The sequence below is a fragment of the Poecile atricapillus genome, chromosome 3 (assembly GCF_030490865.1).
Source record: "Poecile atricapillus isolate bPoeAtr1 chromosome 3, bPoeAtr1.hap1, whole genome shotgun sequence".
Classification (NCBI taxonomy): domain Eukaryota; kingdom Metazoa; phylum Chordata; class Aves; order Passeriformes; family Paridae; genus Poecile; species Poecile atricapillus.
Window position 1 is genome coordinate 46330731 of NC_081251.1, and position 15804 is coordinate 46346534.

Sequence of the window (15804 nt, forward strand, 5' to 3'; positions counted from 1 at the left end):
ACTTGAAATGCTCCAAGGTCCAGCAGGTGGATTTATTTAGTAAGGTATTTATTTCCAGAACAGAGTAAACCAACTTTCTTTTTCAGAAGATGCACCTACAAGATTGTCATGCAAGTTATAATGAAATGCCATCAGTGTGGCACACCAGCACAATTACAAGCAGAGAGCAAAACCTAAGAGAACACTCCATCGATCCTGCTTTCCATAAGGCTTCATTCTATTTTGATAGACACGTAGCCATGAATATCTTCGTGGACAATTCTAAAAGCTGTAATTTTAACTCTGAGGTTTTGCAAGCTTTGTTTTGTGTGGTGTATGATATCATAAACATCCTGAATATAATTACAACTGCAATTTTGTGGGCTGTACTTTCCCTACTGGTAGCCCAAAGTTGATGCTTACAAAAACTTTTCTGCAAACTTATTTGATTTGAACTTTTTATTATTATTACAAATGTATATTATTTCATTAAAAAAATTCACACTGAAGCAAAGTCAATTCCATTTCATTACAACCAAGAATATAAAATAAATGCAATGAACTCATAGCTTAGTTTTAACAGTCATTTCAAGAGTGACATCAGGACAACTTAAAAGCAGTAAACTCTCAACTCTAGAATGAGAAACAAGTATTTTGCTTTGTGGTTTTGGTAGCCCATTGGCACAGGCACTGCTGAATGAGGCCACCACAGATCTGGAGCGGCAAAGTTTCATGGCAGCACCAGGCGCATACACAATAATTTCTAATGGAAACTACAAAAACGAAAGATGCGTGCATGAAATTATTAGGAAAAAAAAAAATAATTGAGTAGAGACAGGCACACTTCCACAAATAGTAAACATGGGAATATACAACTAGAACAACTTGAAAAGTTACTACCTTACATATATAAAAAGTTCTTTAAATTGCTGTTAAAAAGGACATGTTCTGTCCAGATTTTGTGTAATACTTTTTAGTGTCTACACAAGACAAATTTTTAAAAAAATTAAATAGCATTAATTTACTACTAAATATTTAGGAGATAACAGTGCATTAAGGACTTTTTTCATATAGTAATACACATCGCTGCTGTCTGGCGACATTTTTAGAAGATTACGTATGGCCTTATGTACAATACATTTATTTAATCCTAAAACAATTCTTTGCTTAATGGTGTTAAAGTACCATTCCTGAAGATTATGAAGGGGAACTAAGCTTATTATGTTTATATAAAATATCATACATATTTGAACACTTCTAGCTTCCCGCCACCCCTCCCACTAGGAATGCGCTTCCCTCCCCCTTCCCAGATACAGTGTCACAGATACAGTGCAGGAGTCGCAGCTTTCCCTATATTTTTCCTTCATTGTGCAGTTTGTGCTACATAAAACTTCACCAGCGTGGACCAGGATGCTCATCCCATTAATTCCCTATGTTTGTTTCCTCTGAGCCACTATGTGAAAAGCTGTACTCAGCAGCCCGCTCTCCCACCGGGATGGAGATGACAGCTCTGCACCTCTTGGTACAGGTGTGAAACACTTTGGTGAGGGTCTACAGGTTATGGGCAGAGACAGAGCTGAGTAATAAAGAAACTGCACAGGCAAAAAAACCCGATAAAAATGACATGGTCCTGGTTTCCCACAATAAACTGCACAATTCACTTCTGAAAGGGGAGTTTTTACCTCATGGGATAACCCCTAGGCAGCAAGGCTTTTTCCATTATGACTGCCACCCACCCTGGCAGCATGCATCGAGCTCCCAAGAAAAGGCAATTTCACTCCCAGGAAGAAACTACAAGAGCGTGCAGAGCCTACGTTTTGCAGCCAGTGCTGTTGGTTTTATTCGCTCTCCTGGCTGTGAATTTGAAGGAACAGAGGAAGTCAGCTTGGCTTCACCTGTGCACACAGAAGCTAGAGAGAGGAGTGGCAATGTGGTCATCTATCAAACCCAACCAAGGCAAGAAAAGCAAGTGCAGCTTAGAGAGGTTGTGGCAGTCACTCTAGAAGCTGGAAGTTCACTCAATTAAAGCACCTTACATTGCTGTGAAGTTTCACACTCTTTATACAGATTAATCTACACCATGATTTTGCATTATTGGCACAAGAGCCCACCTTAATTAACCAATGGATCCCTGCCACCTCCTGATCTTGCATGAATTTTGATGATCAGCTGCAGGTCACAGCAGGGAAAAAAAATGTTAGATAACTAGTAGAAAAGAATAATTTTGAGAGAACAGAAGGATGAAAAGAACAGGAGGGGACAAAAATCACTCTGCCATTAAGTTAATTTCCAGAAATGTGACATTCAAATTGCAGAAGTATAAAAGATGTGTTACTTAATGGCATTGGTCAAATATCCATCTGATCAAAAGTACCTCATCCTAACATCAATAGGGGGGAGACAGAAAGAATGTCACCCCAGAGTCACTGAAATAAAGGAACAATTAAAATCTGTTCTTTCAAACAGAGTATATATATGTATGTAGTATACATACTACAGTATGTATAAAATGTAGCACTTCAAGTGTTACACAATGAAACTATCCTTCGGGAGATTATTTTTTCCCCAGAAATAATTTTTTTTCCTTCCAATTGCTTAATTTAGTTTTTCACCACCTTCTTATCCATTTGATGACAAAAGCAGGTTTTAGCTGCTTTTCCAGAGCAGCTGGGTGTTGTCAAAATCACATGATGGTAGGGATGGCCAAAGCAAGCCAACCGCCCACAAAAAGTAGGAAAACAGCATGAGTTTGAGAAGGAAGGGGGCACTAAAGATGATTGGGAGATCAAATCCAGTAGAACCATGTATATGACTGGCTGTGACAAAAGTTATTCTCCTCAGAGCAAACAGATCTACTCATCTTGCTACATCTGATCACACCTTCAGTGTGAATGTGTATGGGTACACCATTTTTGTTGTGTGGGCACAGGACAGAAGAGAACACTCTAGAGTATAAAAACCTGATATACCAAAGAACTCCTCTCACCTCACCTCTTCTCTGGACACCAGCTGTAGAAACTCACTGATGTTACACTGCCAGTAGCTTACTAAATGCATTCCTCTAGGTTTTCTGCCACAGGAGTCAGCCTTATTTCTGAAGGCTGAAGCAAAAATGAAGCTGTCCCAAATTATATGTTGTGTCTCTCCGAATAACTGTGGTTCCAGAAGTTGGACAATAATCCTCTGATTATGCTTCTGAACTCTCGCTTAATTACTGAGGATTTTCTGCCAACTACCCATCCACTTACAGTCCCTTAGGCACAATCAAAACATGTTTGCTCTAGGGAAAAAGAAACATTTCAGTGCAATCAAGCGCATCTGGTGTAACTAATCTAGTTAATCACAGCAATGTGAGGGACACAGAATATGCATTATAAACAAGAAAAAGGAACAATTTTCAACATGCTTTTCAAACTGCACAATTTCTCTTAATTATAAATTCTAACATAAAATGATTAAATGCATTTGTTTTTGCAAGTCTTAGTATTTCTGTCACCTTTAAATTTTGAGAACTGACTCAGGAATGTGAAAGAAAGCTACATTTTTAGAACTCTCACACACATTAATAAGCTACTTAGCAGAAAAACAGAAAAAGCCCATCATCCACATTCCTATTGAGACTTGAGGGCAGTAAATACATTTTCCTGACTATTTTGGTGTCCAGCCTGGGAAGACATTCCATTCTTCTGTTCCAACAGATCCTGAAAGCATCTCCTTTTCATGTGACTGTCCTGGTTTCATTTGAAGTAATGCTTAATTTAAAACTAGTCAGAGCATGATCACTGTGATTTCAAGAATTCAATGTGAATGAGTTAAGAAATATCAGCAATCTTCTGTTTGGCATTCAGTCCAGTAGCATGAAGCATATCTGTCGCTGCAGAGACTTGGGTGGGTTTTTTTCTTTTTTCATTTTTCTTTTTTCATTTTATTAATTTTTAAAATTTTTTATTTTTAATACTTTGCCTGAAAACTAGACTAATAAAAACAGAATAGTAAAATACTCTGGAACAGTAAAATTTTGCTGTTCTTGACATCCATGAGCAAAACAGTAATATCCTGTGAAAATAACATAGTGCTTTAAAAAGGTGCAATATACCTGTATAGCTAAACTGGTTTGCCTAGTATAAAACTAACTATATACAAGCTTGAAAGCCTGGGAGTTCAAGATTTTAAAACTTTAAAATCCCATCAAAGAGATTGAAAAGACAGATTTATGGCAATCACTACAGCATAAGGAAGGTGCACCAGGAATCCTTCAAAATTCCAAAGGATAAAGAAGTTAAGTGCTGGGTTCAGATCAGAAGGGTTCATTAGAGTAACCACAATGGAGCACATGCAAGGGCAGGGAAGAAGGAAAACTTCACAAGAATCTCCTTTATGGCAATAAAGGGATGGGGATGGGGCAGGGGTGGGGAAAGTCTTCAGTGAGTGAAGTTTTCCTTTTGTCATCATGAATTTTAATTCTGCATCATAGTTTGTATTTTTGGTCTTCTCATCGTTATGAACTTCATATTGCTGGAGTCTTCTGGCTTCTAGTCCATTCCTTTCTGAGTGCAGCCTGTCAGGCCCCTCAGTACCTGTGAGACTGATGAGATTGGTGATACTGAGAGCTCTGCTGAGATGATGTGGAATAGCCCATTGTACTCTGGGACTGAGAAGATCCCTGAATGTTGCTTTGGTAACTCAGGCGCGAGCTGGAGTGCTGCAGGAAAAAGGAGAGGGATCAAAGGTATGAAACCCAGCCTGTCAGGATCATGCAGCTCAGGAAATTTTTTACCTCTCTGGTGCTCATTAAAACATGATTGTTGTGGAAGCCGACTAAACAGTGCTACTATTTAGGGTCCCACAAAACAAGTCATCATTCTGATCTGCAATTAGCTTTAAGACAGCACACAAAATACACGAGAACTCTTGGAGACACCTAAAAGCACAGCAGGTACACACCCATTTTCTGAAGAAAAAATACACAAGAGACAAGAGAGCTACCTTTCAAAATTCATCTGTTTCTTAAACTTACATCTATGTTATTGCAAATGCTGTTAATGCTAAGGCTACAAACACCCTTTTCAAGATAGGCAATACTAAATGTTATAGAGGAACATATTATTCTTTTCTAAGAAAAAGACAACCATGACTTAAGAGCTACTCAATTTATCTAAATGAAAAGTTGTCCATTAAGATAAAATAATATAATTTTAAGTGAGTCTTTCAACCTGCTACTGCAAACAAGGACAACTGCTTAAAGATGGACATATGTATGTACATAAGGTAACATTCATTTTCCTGAAGGCTTTTTTTCCCCCCACCGCAGTTTGGAGCAGTCAGCTCAGTGGACTCCAACCTCAGCAAGACAAATTTGAGGATCTTGCAACCTCCAGCCTGCTGAATTTTCCCTTTCATTATCATAACCATTTCCCATCCAGAATTAACCATGAGCTGCCCAATAATGCAAGTTGCAAAATCACTTGGCATGAGAAGTACTGCTTGGTGGACAGGAGACTGTGCAGCAAGGTAAACCCCACCACAATCCACATGATTAGGCTGGTTGTGTAACACAGCGTCTGAAACCTGATATTTTTCTCAAAATTTTGGAAAGTTCTTCAACTTCTAATGGAAAAGAAAAAAAATTGTAATAAATTCTATGACTTCATAGGAGCTCTTCCTGGATAAAAAGCATCAGCTCACCAGCTAAGCAGAATACCCAAGGTCACATAAGAAAGGCTCAGTAAAATTCAACAAAGAGTTTGCATTTTCATTTGTGGGAGTAACATATATTGAGGCTGGTGAATGACAAAAAAAACTTCAACAGAGACTTTAGGCCACAAGCTAAATGAAACTCAGAGCAAAGGGTATCTTCTACCTAGTTCTGAATAAGATAAAATGAAGTAAAATTAATGCTGTAAGACTACAAGAATGCATTAACTTGCCCATGCTTATTTTTGTTCCCCATATGAGAATTTGTTTTTAACAAGTCAGACTTGGACAAATTGCAGACATTCCTTTCTGGAATAGAAGATAGTCAGCTACAAGTTAAAGGCAGATAGCCAAACACAAGTGTAAAAATGGATAATCAGACCATGCAATTTAGTGAATGACGTAAAGGAAACATACAGATCATAATTTTGATGCCTGAGCTGTTAAAGTTTAGAAGAAAAGCGTCATGGAGGGCAAAAAAAACCTGAGAAAAAGAATATTTAAATTGCTCGCAACTTGTAAGGCGTTAGTTTGCCAACAGTTCAGAGAACTGGATAAGAATTCTATAATGCATCATAACAGAATTCATCAAATGCATCCCACCTGTCCTCTAAGTGTAGACCAAACCAGACCAGCTATAAATACTGTGCAGTCAGACAGATGTACTGATCTGTCCAGGCCTCAAGCCTGTCTGGAACTTTTCAAAAAACAAACTTAGTTGTCTTTCCCCTTAAATTGCCCTCAGTGCCTTCATGACCATTTGTAACTAAAACAGTCAAACAAAAATGGGAGAAATATGTCTGGCACTGAGTAACCAATTGTCTGTGAAGAAGGTCTGGAGAGCTAATTCAAGACAACTCGAGAGCTGGTGCCTTAAAACCTACTTATTTAACTTTAAAGCAGCCTGAAAAGGCCGTTCTCCAAAAAGGGATCCTCTTGGAGGCTAGGAGCAGACAGAACCCCTAGCATAATTTAAAATTTACCCTTAATATCTACCTTTTTTGTTTTATTCTTCTTTCAACTAATTACTGCTCTAGAAAGTATAAACTGAGAAGTACTGAAGATCCTGGTAAGTTCAATGCTTTCTACATTTAATGTAAGTCACTTTTTTGGTGGAAAATATAATTATAGTGAGCAATGACAAGTATGCAAATTCAAAAATTATTCAGTGATAATGCTTTTCCTTATGAATGGTACTGTACAGAAAATATGAAATCTGTTCTACTTTGGTAACATTAGAAACAACACATGTCTTTGTGCCCTTCTCTGGCATGAATCAAATGGATGAACCAAATTGTCATTAATGTGCTTACACGCATTTTTTTTCTTTAACATTAGAAGGAGACTTAGAAAGATACCAGAATAAACTACAGAACCATTTCATACACGTGACAACAGGAGGAATGAGATGGGAGAGCCTGGTTCTAACTTTGCTTCTCCTTTTCAGGATTGTCTCACATCTACACCTCACATGGGATTTAATATTGCAAAGACTCGAGTATCCTGAACTTGATACCATGGAGCATTTACATCCACTGGCTTCAGCAAGATTACTCTAAAATACAATTAAGGAAATACCAAGTGCTTTCCTGGAGTGGACTAGTCCACGAGACTTTATAGGGCACAGTAGATACAACTCAAACTGGTTGAAAATTACTAATCATGGAACAAAACCTCAGGATGCCTCAGGTTACACCAAAAATTCATTAAAACGTGATCTTTTCTTGCAGTTGGGAAGTGGGAAGATGACATTTTGGCCCTTGGCCCTATAGTATCAGAAGCAGCAAAATTTCCAGAGGTACCTGATAATCTGAAGGCATGACAGGCCCGCCTGAGTTAGCGCCTGAAGGCCCTATGCGTGGTTTCTTGTTCGGAGGCACCTGGTTGAGGCTGGAGTCCTGGCTGTGCTGGAGCCCTGTGCCTGCGCCCCCTGCGCCCGCGCCGGTGCCCGCCGCCGTGCCGTTGGTCTGGCTGCTGTTCTGCTGCTGCGGCTGCGGCTGCTGCGGCGCTGCCTGCGCCTGCTGCTGAGGTGCTGTTTGCTGCTGATGCTGATTCTGCTGCTGCTGATTCTGAGGGAGGAAGAGACACAACACGGTCACTTGCTCTGAGCTAGGTCTGTGAGCTCCATGGAGCTGCCTATCCTGGTGTCACCGCCTGCCCGACGGGAAAACACAGCAAGGCTGAATGCTGGGAGAAGTTCACCCTCACCTTATGGGGGTGTCCCACTTGTCGTTTTGCTTTTTTAATGAAACAAGCTGGACTTAAACTGGAAAGACAGCCTAGTGCCTCCTACAGCTACGCAGGTGCTCCGAGGATAAAAGGAACCCTTTATAAAGCAGTAATCACCGAATGAAGTAAATCAAAGCACCCACTAGTGCTCAGTGGCAGATATGAGGAACCACTGAAAGTTGTTCTAAATGCTTCAACAACCTTGTTCATGCAGAATCAAAACCACATTTCAAACTTTCACTTTTCACCTGAAGAAGGCTGGCACCATTACTGCCAGAAAGGTAAGACCAAAGGAATTATAGCATGTCTTCATGGTTGCAAGGAAATTCTGTGGCAAAAGCAGAAAGAGGTTTCATTACTATTTGTTTTCCTGTGCTTTTAAGCACCTTGCAAAGGGTGCTGTAAAGGGAATAGGGCCTGGCATGGTGCACAACATATAGGGTCAGAAAATCTTATTGCAATAAGAGAAAAGTGAAAATAGACCAGAGATGTTGAAGACAAAAGAGGAGGAAACAGCTGAAAGAAGAATCTGGCAAGGGAAGGAGAAGACTAGCAAAGGAAGATAAGGCAGATAATTAAGATGATACTGGTTCCTAGCAGGAAAATAAACAGAGAAAAGTGTCACAGAAGGGAAAAAAAAGGTTAAGAAGAAGAACACAAGAACAAAAGACATTGAGAGCTCAAGAGACATTCCAGCTTCAGAAGGGTACAGACTAAAAGGAGTATTTGAGGAAGCGGTGGGAAGGTCAGAAAATTAACTGAGTGCAATTCCATCCTCCATGGTTACAGCTCTGGGAAAGACAACACATTCATCTACTTTCAAACAGCAGGAATGGCTCCTCCATCCCAGCACTAAACCACCTAAGAGAATTGCAAAGAAATGCAGCTTCACTCCAAATGTGAGATATGTCACTTGCTCATCATGGAAGAAACCTTCAACTGACATGGATTGACTTAAAAGCTTTACTATCTTTCCCCTAATATACTGTAGGGAACATTCCAGGATAGGGTTTATTTTTCCTAGAGTATCTGCTTATATAATGACTAAAGCTTTAGTATGGCAGCCTTTTAATTAAAACCTCACTTTATTAGTTTCTCAGAAATTATGACAACCAGCTGCCACTAGCAGAAAATTCTTGATGCCCCCCTTCACCAAGAGGCTTTTAGTTACCTCAGATAAATGACATAAAAGATCTGCATCTATGCCATTCATTGCAATGGTCTCCCAAGATACATTCCAATAAAATGTGCTGTGATGTATTCACTTAAGACTAGAAAGAAGACTTGCATCTTCAAGGATAGGTGAACTTAAGAGGTGAACTGCAATTCCATTTCACATTTACCAAAACCCACAATGTATCCTTCTGCATGTAGTCCTCAAATCTCATCTCAGTCAGATTATATTTCCTGGGAGATTTAAATAATCTCATGAATTAAAAAAGTTAATCAAACTAGCTTGTAAAAAAAACCTATTAAGAAGCAATTTATTTTTCATAATGGTTTGAGCTTCACTTACACAAACAAAACACCAATAACTAAGGTACAATTTGTGTTAGAATTCTGAAATTTGTGTTTTCATAGGAGTGTTTGGATACAAGTAAGGTAGTTACTATTGTGTGAGCTGAAAAACTTCAATATATATTTGTAAACAAATATTAAAGTGAGTCTCACAATTAAAGGCAATATCTTGTTGTAGGACCCAGGTTTTGTGCTTCAGATTTTAGCACAAAATTTAGCTGACTACCCTGAGTTTGCTTGTGTGGAACTACTACTGCTACTGCCTGGCTAAAGACTGAGATCTGCTCTGTCAGTCTCCAGCTGGGGCCTGGCTGCACCACCTTACTCCAGAAAAATGGCTTTCGCCAGCAAAAACCTTGTCCTCAGGTCAGTCTGGTTCATGGCAGTTCCTACATGACTAAACTCATGAAAGGTCTACACTTAACAACCCACTGCCATATGTCACCTCTCAGGCACAAATTACCCAAATGAAATTTCAGTCCTACCTAGAAACAAACCTAGCAGAAACTTGCCTAACAGAATTTAAATGAGAAAAAAATAGTATTTTCACTTTCTTTTACAAACCCTCATTTTAGTGTTGCTAACTAGTAATGAACCATTTTGCAAAATGAATACTTATGCAAAATGTTATTTAATTCAGATGCAAGTTCCAAATAAACAAACAGAGACTTCTCCAGGTTTCCAAATGATTATATAGATATTTATGGTTTTAAAAACAAACCAGTAACAAGCCAATCTAAAAATAATAATAAAACCTTTCATTTACAATAACATTATAAAGAAACAAAACATGGCACAGATTCAACTTTCAGAATAGCCTTTACCTCCACATTTTCTACACTGTGGGAACACATTCAATGAGTAATGTGTGACCTGTATTACATAAATGGTCTAAGAAAAAGTTTAATTTGGAGTGTGCATAAATACCTGACTGCCCTCAACAATCTCAAAGACCATTTATATGTTGGCTTTTTAAAATATAAATGTGCCATTGTCATCATCCCTGCAACATTCCCTGGGAAAACACAGATATTTATTTTCAAGTACACTGACTTAAATGTAAAAAAGCCAGAGTAATTTTAATTCAGGTTTCTTCTTGTTTTTTTGAAGTTGTGAGAGTCGAAGCAAAACAACTAAAGTAAGAAATATTTATTTTACAACATTTATATATAACAAACAACTATTAGTAACTAAATTACAGTGAAATCAGTATCATGAATTTTATTTTTGCTCAGGGGTCTGTTTCCTCCTTTGGAAAAAATTATCTGGACACAAAAACCATAGATACTGCCACTTGTTCTCGGTAAAGAAGAACCTGCAATATCACTTCTGAAAACAAAATTTGCTCTCTAAAATAGAGTTTTAAACTCAGCTAGTTTGTCATGCTACACAGAAAACTGAAAACGGAAGATTCATGTATACAAATGGTTTCTCCAAAAGACAACAGCCCTTCTCATATAGTCCTCAGATAACTACAGTTTAAGACTGTTGTCTTCATATTTTGTTAGCTATACATCACTGCTGGTGCCTCACTGTACCATGTTCAGTGAAAAATAACACGCTGTTTCCTACACTGTAGCACCATTGTCTGGCCTTCACAGCACAACAGGACAATCGCTGTGGTCATACAGCACAGCTGAGCTACACGCACCAAGAAGATCAGATTATGTTGCAAACACACCAAAATTTATGCACACAAACAAGTTCTCACTCATGTCTACGGGGCTATGGGAAAGAGAATATTTAGAGCAGATTGTTGCTACCAGAACAGCTCAGAATCCTTATTACTCCTTTGTCTGAGGGCCCTTAAAACATGATCAGGAAACTGCGTGCAGATGGATGAAATGTTCTGATGTAGTGCCAGAAGCAGGCTGCCACTATTTATTTGAGACCCCGACAACCATCTACATTCAAATGGCTGGATGGATGCCAGTCATACAATGAAAATGCCATTCTTTTCATGTGCTCACCACATATTTTCATCATGCAGTGCTGGAGGAGGTAGCAAGGTCTTCTTGGAACAACAGCAGCTGAGAGCAGGCTACAGCTGACAGAACAGCCCATCCAGCTCATTCCCTGCAGGTCAGGGTAAACTGTGCTGGTGATACCACCTGAGACACCCCAAGGCATCTGATACTTTTCAACTGTCTGAGAAGCAGTTTTAAGAGAGCTTTGCCTTGGAAACACATTTTTGGTTAACTCTTCATGTTTCATTAGTTTTTATTTGGCACCATGATGCTTTCTTATTGAATGCTTGAAAGTAAAAAAATAAACCCAACCGAACAAGTTTATTATACCTTATCCCCTTTCTCTTCAGGTTCATCTTCATTGAGGAATTCTCTTTTTGGATATGGAATCTGACAGCCAGCAAACACACTGAAACACAGCAAACAGTAAACACTCCACAAATATGTACACATGGCATACATTTCCTTAATGCTATGCTAAAAACAAGTGCACATAACACAGCCTCATTTCTTGTATTTGACAAATCCTGTTTCCACAAGTGAGTGGCAGTGTGAGCACCCAAGATAGGTGCTGATTGTAATGTCAGATCTCTTTGCTGTTGGCACAAGGCTATCATTTAGAAATCATGGCATGGTTGAACATGCCCAAATGCCAGAACGACCACTTGTTGATCCAGGTGGTAAAATGAACAAACACAGTGTCAGAGGTTCCACAACACCCAGTTGGAACATGCATGGCTCACTGAATAAAGGGACTGATCCAAAGAGTATAAGTATCTTATGAGCCTGCCTTGGCTTACAACAGGCTTCAATATATTTGCCAATCATAGCTGCAGTGTCACTTTAACTAACTTCTCAGCTCTTGTTTAGGAAAAAAAGATCACTTTTAAATCCATCTAACCAGTGGAATTTGGAACATTCCATAATGTTTATGGCAGAGACCTTATCATAATGTTATCTGGTAATCCATGAAGAGCTAGAGTTCTCCACAGGATAGCATCAGATAAACTCTAAGTGGAAAATTACTGGTAGATCTTGACCAGTATCAATTTCTTAGATTTCTGTGCCAACATTCAGAATACAATCAACATGATGTGCTTTTCAAGAGGGTGTAAACAGTTCTTAGTCTAGTTGCTTTGTAGTGTTTGATTTTTTTAAACAGAAAAAGAACTTTAAAAAACCCAACTAGTCCCAACCAGACTCCTTTTGCATTCCAGTGACTGTTCCCTCCTTTTGGTGTTGCCTGCTAGTTGAGTAAACCATGAAAGCAAAGGTAGAAGTCTACCTGGACCAAGTTCATACAGATCAATGCTATGCACCACTATGCTGCAAAAACTGGGAAGAGAAACTGACAAAATCTGCCAGCTGGGACTGAATATGTCCTTTGAACTTTGCATGACAACAAAACATAGAGACATCAATTATGTACTCTCAAGCCTTCTGAACTATGGATTTGTGGGATTTTAGGCAGCCATTTATCTCTTCACTTTTCTCATACTGTTACCCTGTGAAAGAGGGCATGGGAATGGGTTGTAGGTCAGGGAACTGTCCCACTCCTAGGGAGAGGCACAATCAGCCAAGCAATGGAGAACATTGGCTGTGTAAGGCAGAACAGAAGAGGGCAGAGATTGGTTCTCTAAACGCTGCAGTAATGTTGTCACTCTGGCTTTGGTAGTATGCTCAGAATTACAAAACTACTGAGGTACTGCGTTATTTTTCATGACCACTCAGTTGTGGCACGAGTAGATAGAGACACTTCCGTATTACACTTGTAGTTTCTACTGAGCATGCTGAACTGCTATTTCTTGTGGACACAGGTAGGTGTCTGCGAATTTCTCAGCTGTCATGTCATTTCAGGTACTAGCATGTAGCAGAAAGTAGTCACCTCAGAAGCGCACAGAAGAGGGAATACATACTCTGATGTAGGCAGAGGATCCTCTTGAAAGTAGGGGTCCTGCAAAGCCTGCTCTGAGGTAATTCTCTTCGTAGGGTCCATAGTAAGAAGCTTCTGAAGCTGCAAAGCATGACAATAAAAATAGCAAAAAAGCGTATCAAACTATCACTTTTCAAACTATGACTTGTATGTCTTGGATTGTGGATTGCTAAATTATTTCTAGCTTGCCCAGACAAGCCAAAGTTAGCATTGCTTGTTCGGTGAAGTTTCCAAGAACTACAATGCACATCCATCAAAGTACTGTGGTTGTGAAGTATTTCTCACGTAATAAACAGTTAAGTATATCAGACAGTATTAATTGCTCAGGCTGAACCACTGCACTAAAGCAATGCTAAATTCACCTATTACAGGTTCATAAAACATCATTTCTAAATAATGGCTGTTGTGGTACACGTACAGCTTTTATATTGTTCTGCACTGCTGACACAAAAGGAAAAAAGAGTGGACTGAACACAACCAGGATTCTCTGTATTGCTTTAGGGAGTGAAACAATAAATCTTCATTTCTTGCACTGGCAACATTCCAGAATCAGAACACTCTGCTACTCATGCAGCTCCCAAACCTACTCTAATTGGTACTGAAATGAGAAGGAGCAGACCCTTCCTAGTAACCTTTCTTCCTTGTTAGGAGGAAAACAAGCACAAATTTATTAGTTAGAATGCTTTTGACTGCAACAGGCTATAAAAGGGGATTACAATATATTAGCAGTATAAAACAGGACTTATAGGCATATTGCACCATTTTAAATAGTTACTTATCACATTCTGGTAAACTTACAGTAGGAAATTTGGGTGCTCAAATTACATTACACAGTATCCTGCTCTCACACAATACTTTCTTAATTCAAGCCACCAGTGAAAATAAATTTCCTTCTGTAAAGCACATCTCAGTCCAAACTCTCTTTCAGGTCTCCAACAAAATCTGCCTGGATATTCAACAAAATAATGTGATTTTGGCATGGGTATTTGGGGCTTTTTATTCCAATAAATTAAAAACCTGGCATAGAATTATATATATATTATATATATGTATATATTATATTCTATATATATGCTACAATAAATTTTATATATATGCTAGAGCAAACAGCTTCAGTAAAAATCACTCACTCTCCTCAAGAAAGGAAATACAAGAAATCATCTTTTTCAGTAGTTGTAGTTAACCCTACTTGATAGATAAGGTCTCAAAACTCTCTGTACTTTTGCCATTTCCTTCCAAACTCCCAACTTATTCACATACTTTATGGGCCACAGACCTCAACAGATTCACAGCAAAACTGCCATTTGGGCTGTCTCTCCACACATCAGCTCGTTTGCAACTAGCTCCTAAACAGATTTCTGCTGCTTGCCTAGAGATACACCTCAAGATATTCCTGCTTTATATACACATGGAGGGTCTGAATGGGCACTTATTTACTGTATTTTTGTGTGCTCTTAACCCTACATTTTCTGTGCATCTTCACAAACTGAACTTCTAATGATATGTTGGTTCTCTACATAGTGACCTCACACAATACAATATAGACAATAATTTGGTACTCAGTATCTTTACTTCAAATCACCTTTCCCTACATGAAAATTTTCTGTCAGCTGAAGCAGCTTCTGGCACCATTACAGGTTATGCAAATTTCCCAGTTCCTCCACAACAATTTGCAGAGACAAAAATGCATATTCTGTGCAAGGCCATGCCTGATCTTTGGTACCAGATGTCACTGTTGACAGAAGAGCACAGGGCATCAGCCTCTGCCCCCTGGACTCCTTTCCTTAGCATTCCTGCTTCACTCCTGAGGATACAATCAGCTAGCCCATTACAAGTAATACCACACACAGTATCATTCCCAGCAAGATAACCTGCCTATTGGTGATGCTACTGTGAACCAACTTCTTTGAGAAATTCCAATTATTTGTAGCTTCTGGGAAAATGAATAAGAAACGTGTCTGGAGACAATTTGCTTTCAGGGCAGCAGCTGCTAAGACAACATAGAAAACCAATGAGACTAGATTTCATCAAAATCTCGTACTTCCTAGCAGGTCTCAAGCTCTTAGGCTCCACTGGCCTAACATGACAGCTATGAATACTATGCCTGTAACTTTTCCAGGACAGCAAGAACAGATGCCTCTTCCTGAAAGGAAAACATTCTGCCCTTCCTGTAGACATTATCATTCAATGTCAATCAGCAGAATGGCATAATATCATTCTCTTTGTCAAGAGTCACTTGCTATCCTGTACTGATCTATTTGGTGCCATCTGTTCCCCACGCACCACACTTCCTGTACTCATTAGCACAGGCTCAGTCAATAACTGCTACAAAGCAGATGTCTTCAGAGGTCACCCTGCAAGATGGAGGTCATCTCGTAAAGATAACTAGCTTGGATATGAACAAGAAGTTCTAGGGAGTCTGCTTCACAATACATGTACCTCCAATGTACAGCAATGAGATACCGGGAAGGTAGTCCATACTCT

General features: G+C 39.1%; 1 protein-coding gene across 4 annotated transcripts in view; it reads right to left on the minus strand.

Annotated features, from left to right (window-relative positions):
• Positions 1-423: 423 nt before the first annotated feature.
• Positions 424-15804, minus strand: part of CDK19 (cyclin dependent kinase 19) — a 120323-nt gene continuing 104942 nt past the window's right edge. For 2 of the 4 annotated variants that reach the window (XM_058834928.1, XM_058834929.1), the window contains exons 10-13: positions 13304-13401; positions 11718-11796; positions 7476-7742; positions 424-4681 (exon numbers count right to left, since the gene is read on the minus strand). In XM_058834928.1, coding sequence (XP_058690911.1) covers positions 4550-4681; positions 7476-7742; positions 11718-11796; positions 13304-13401 — 576 coding nt within the window. In that variant the 3' untranslated portion in view covers positions 424-4549. Of the gene's footprint in view, positions 4682-7475; positions 7743-11717; positions 11797-13303; positions 13402-15804 lie in introns of those variants that run through there. The other 2 variants (XM_058834930.1, XM_058834931.1) reach the window with 2 other exon arrangements.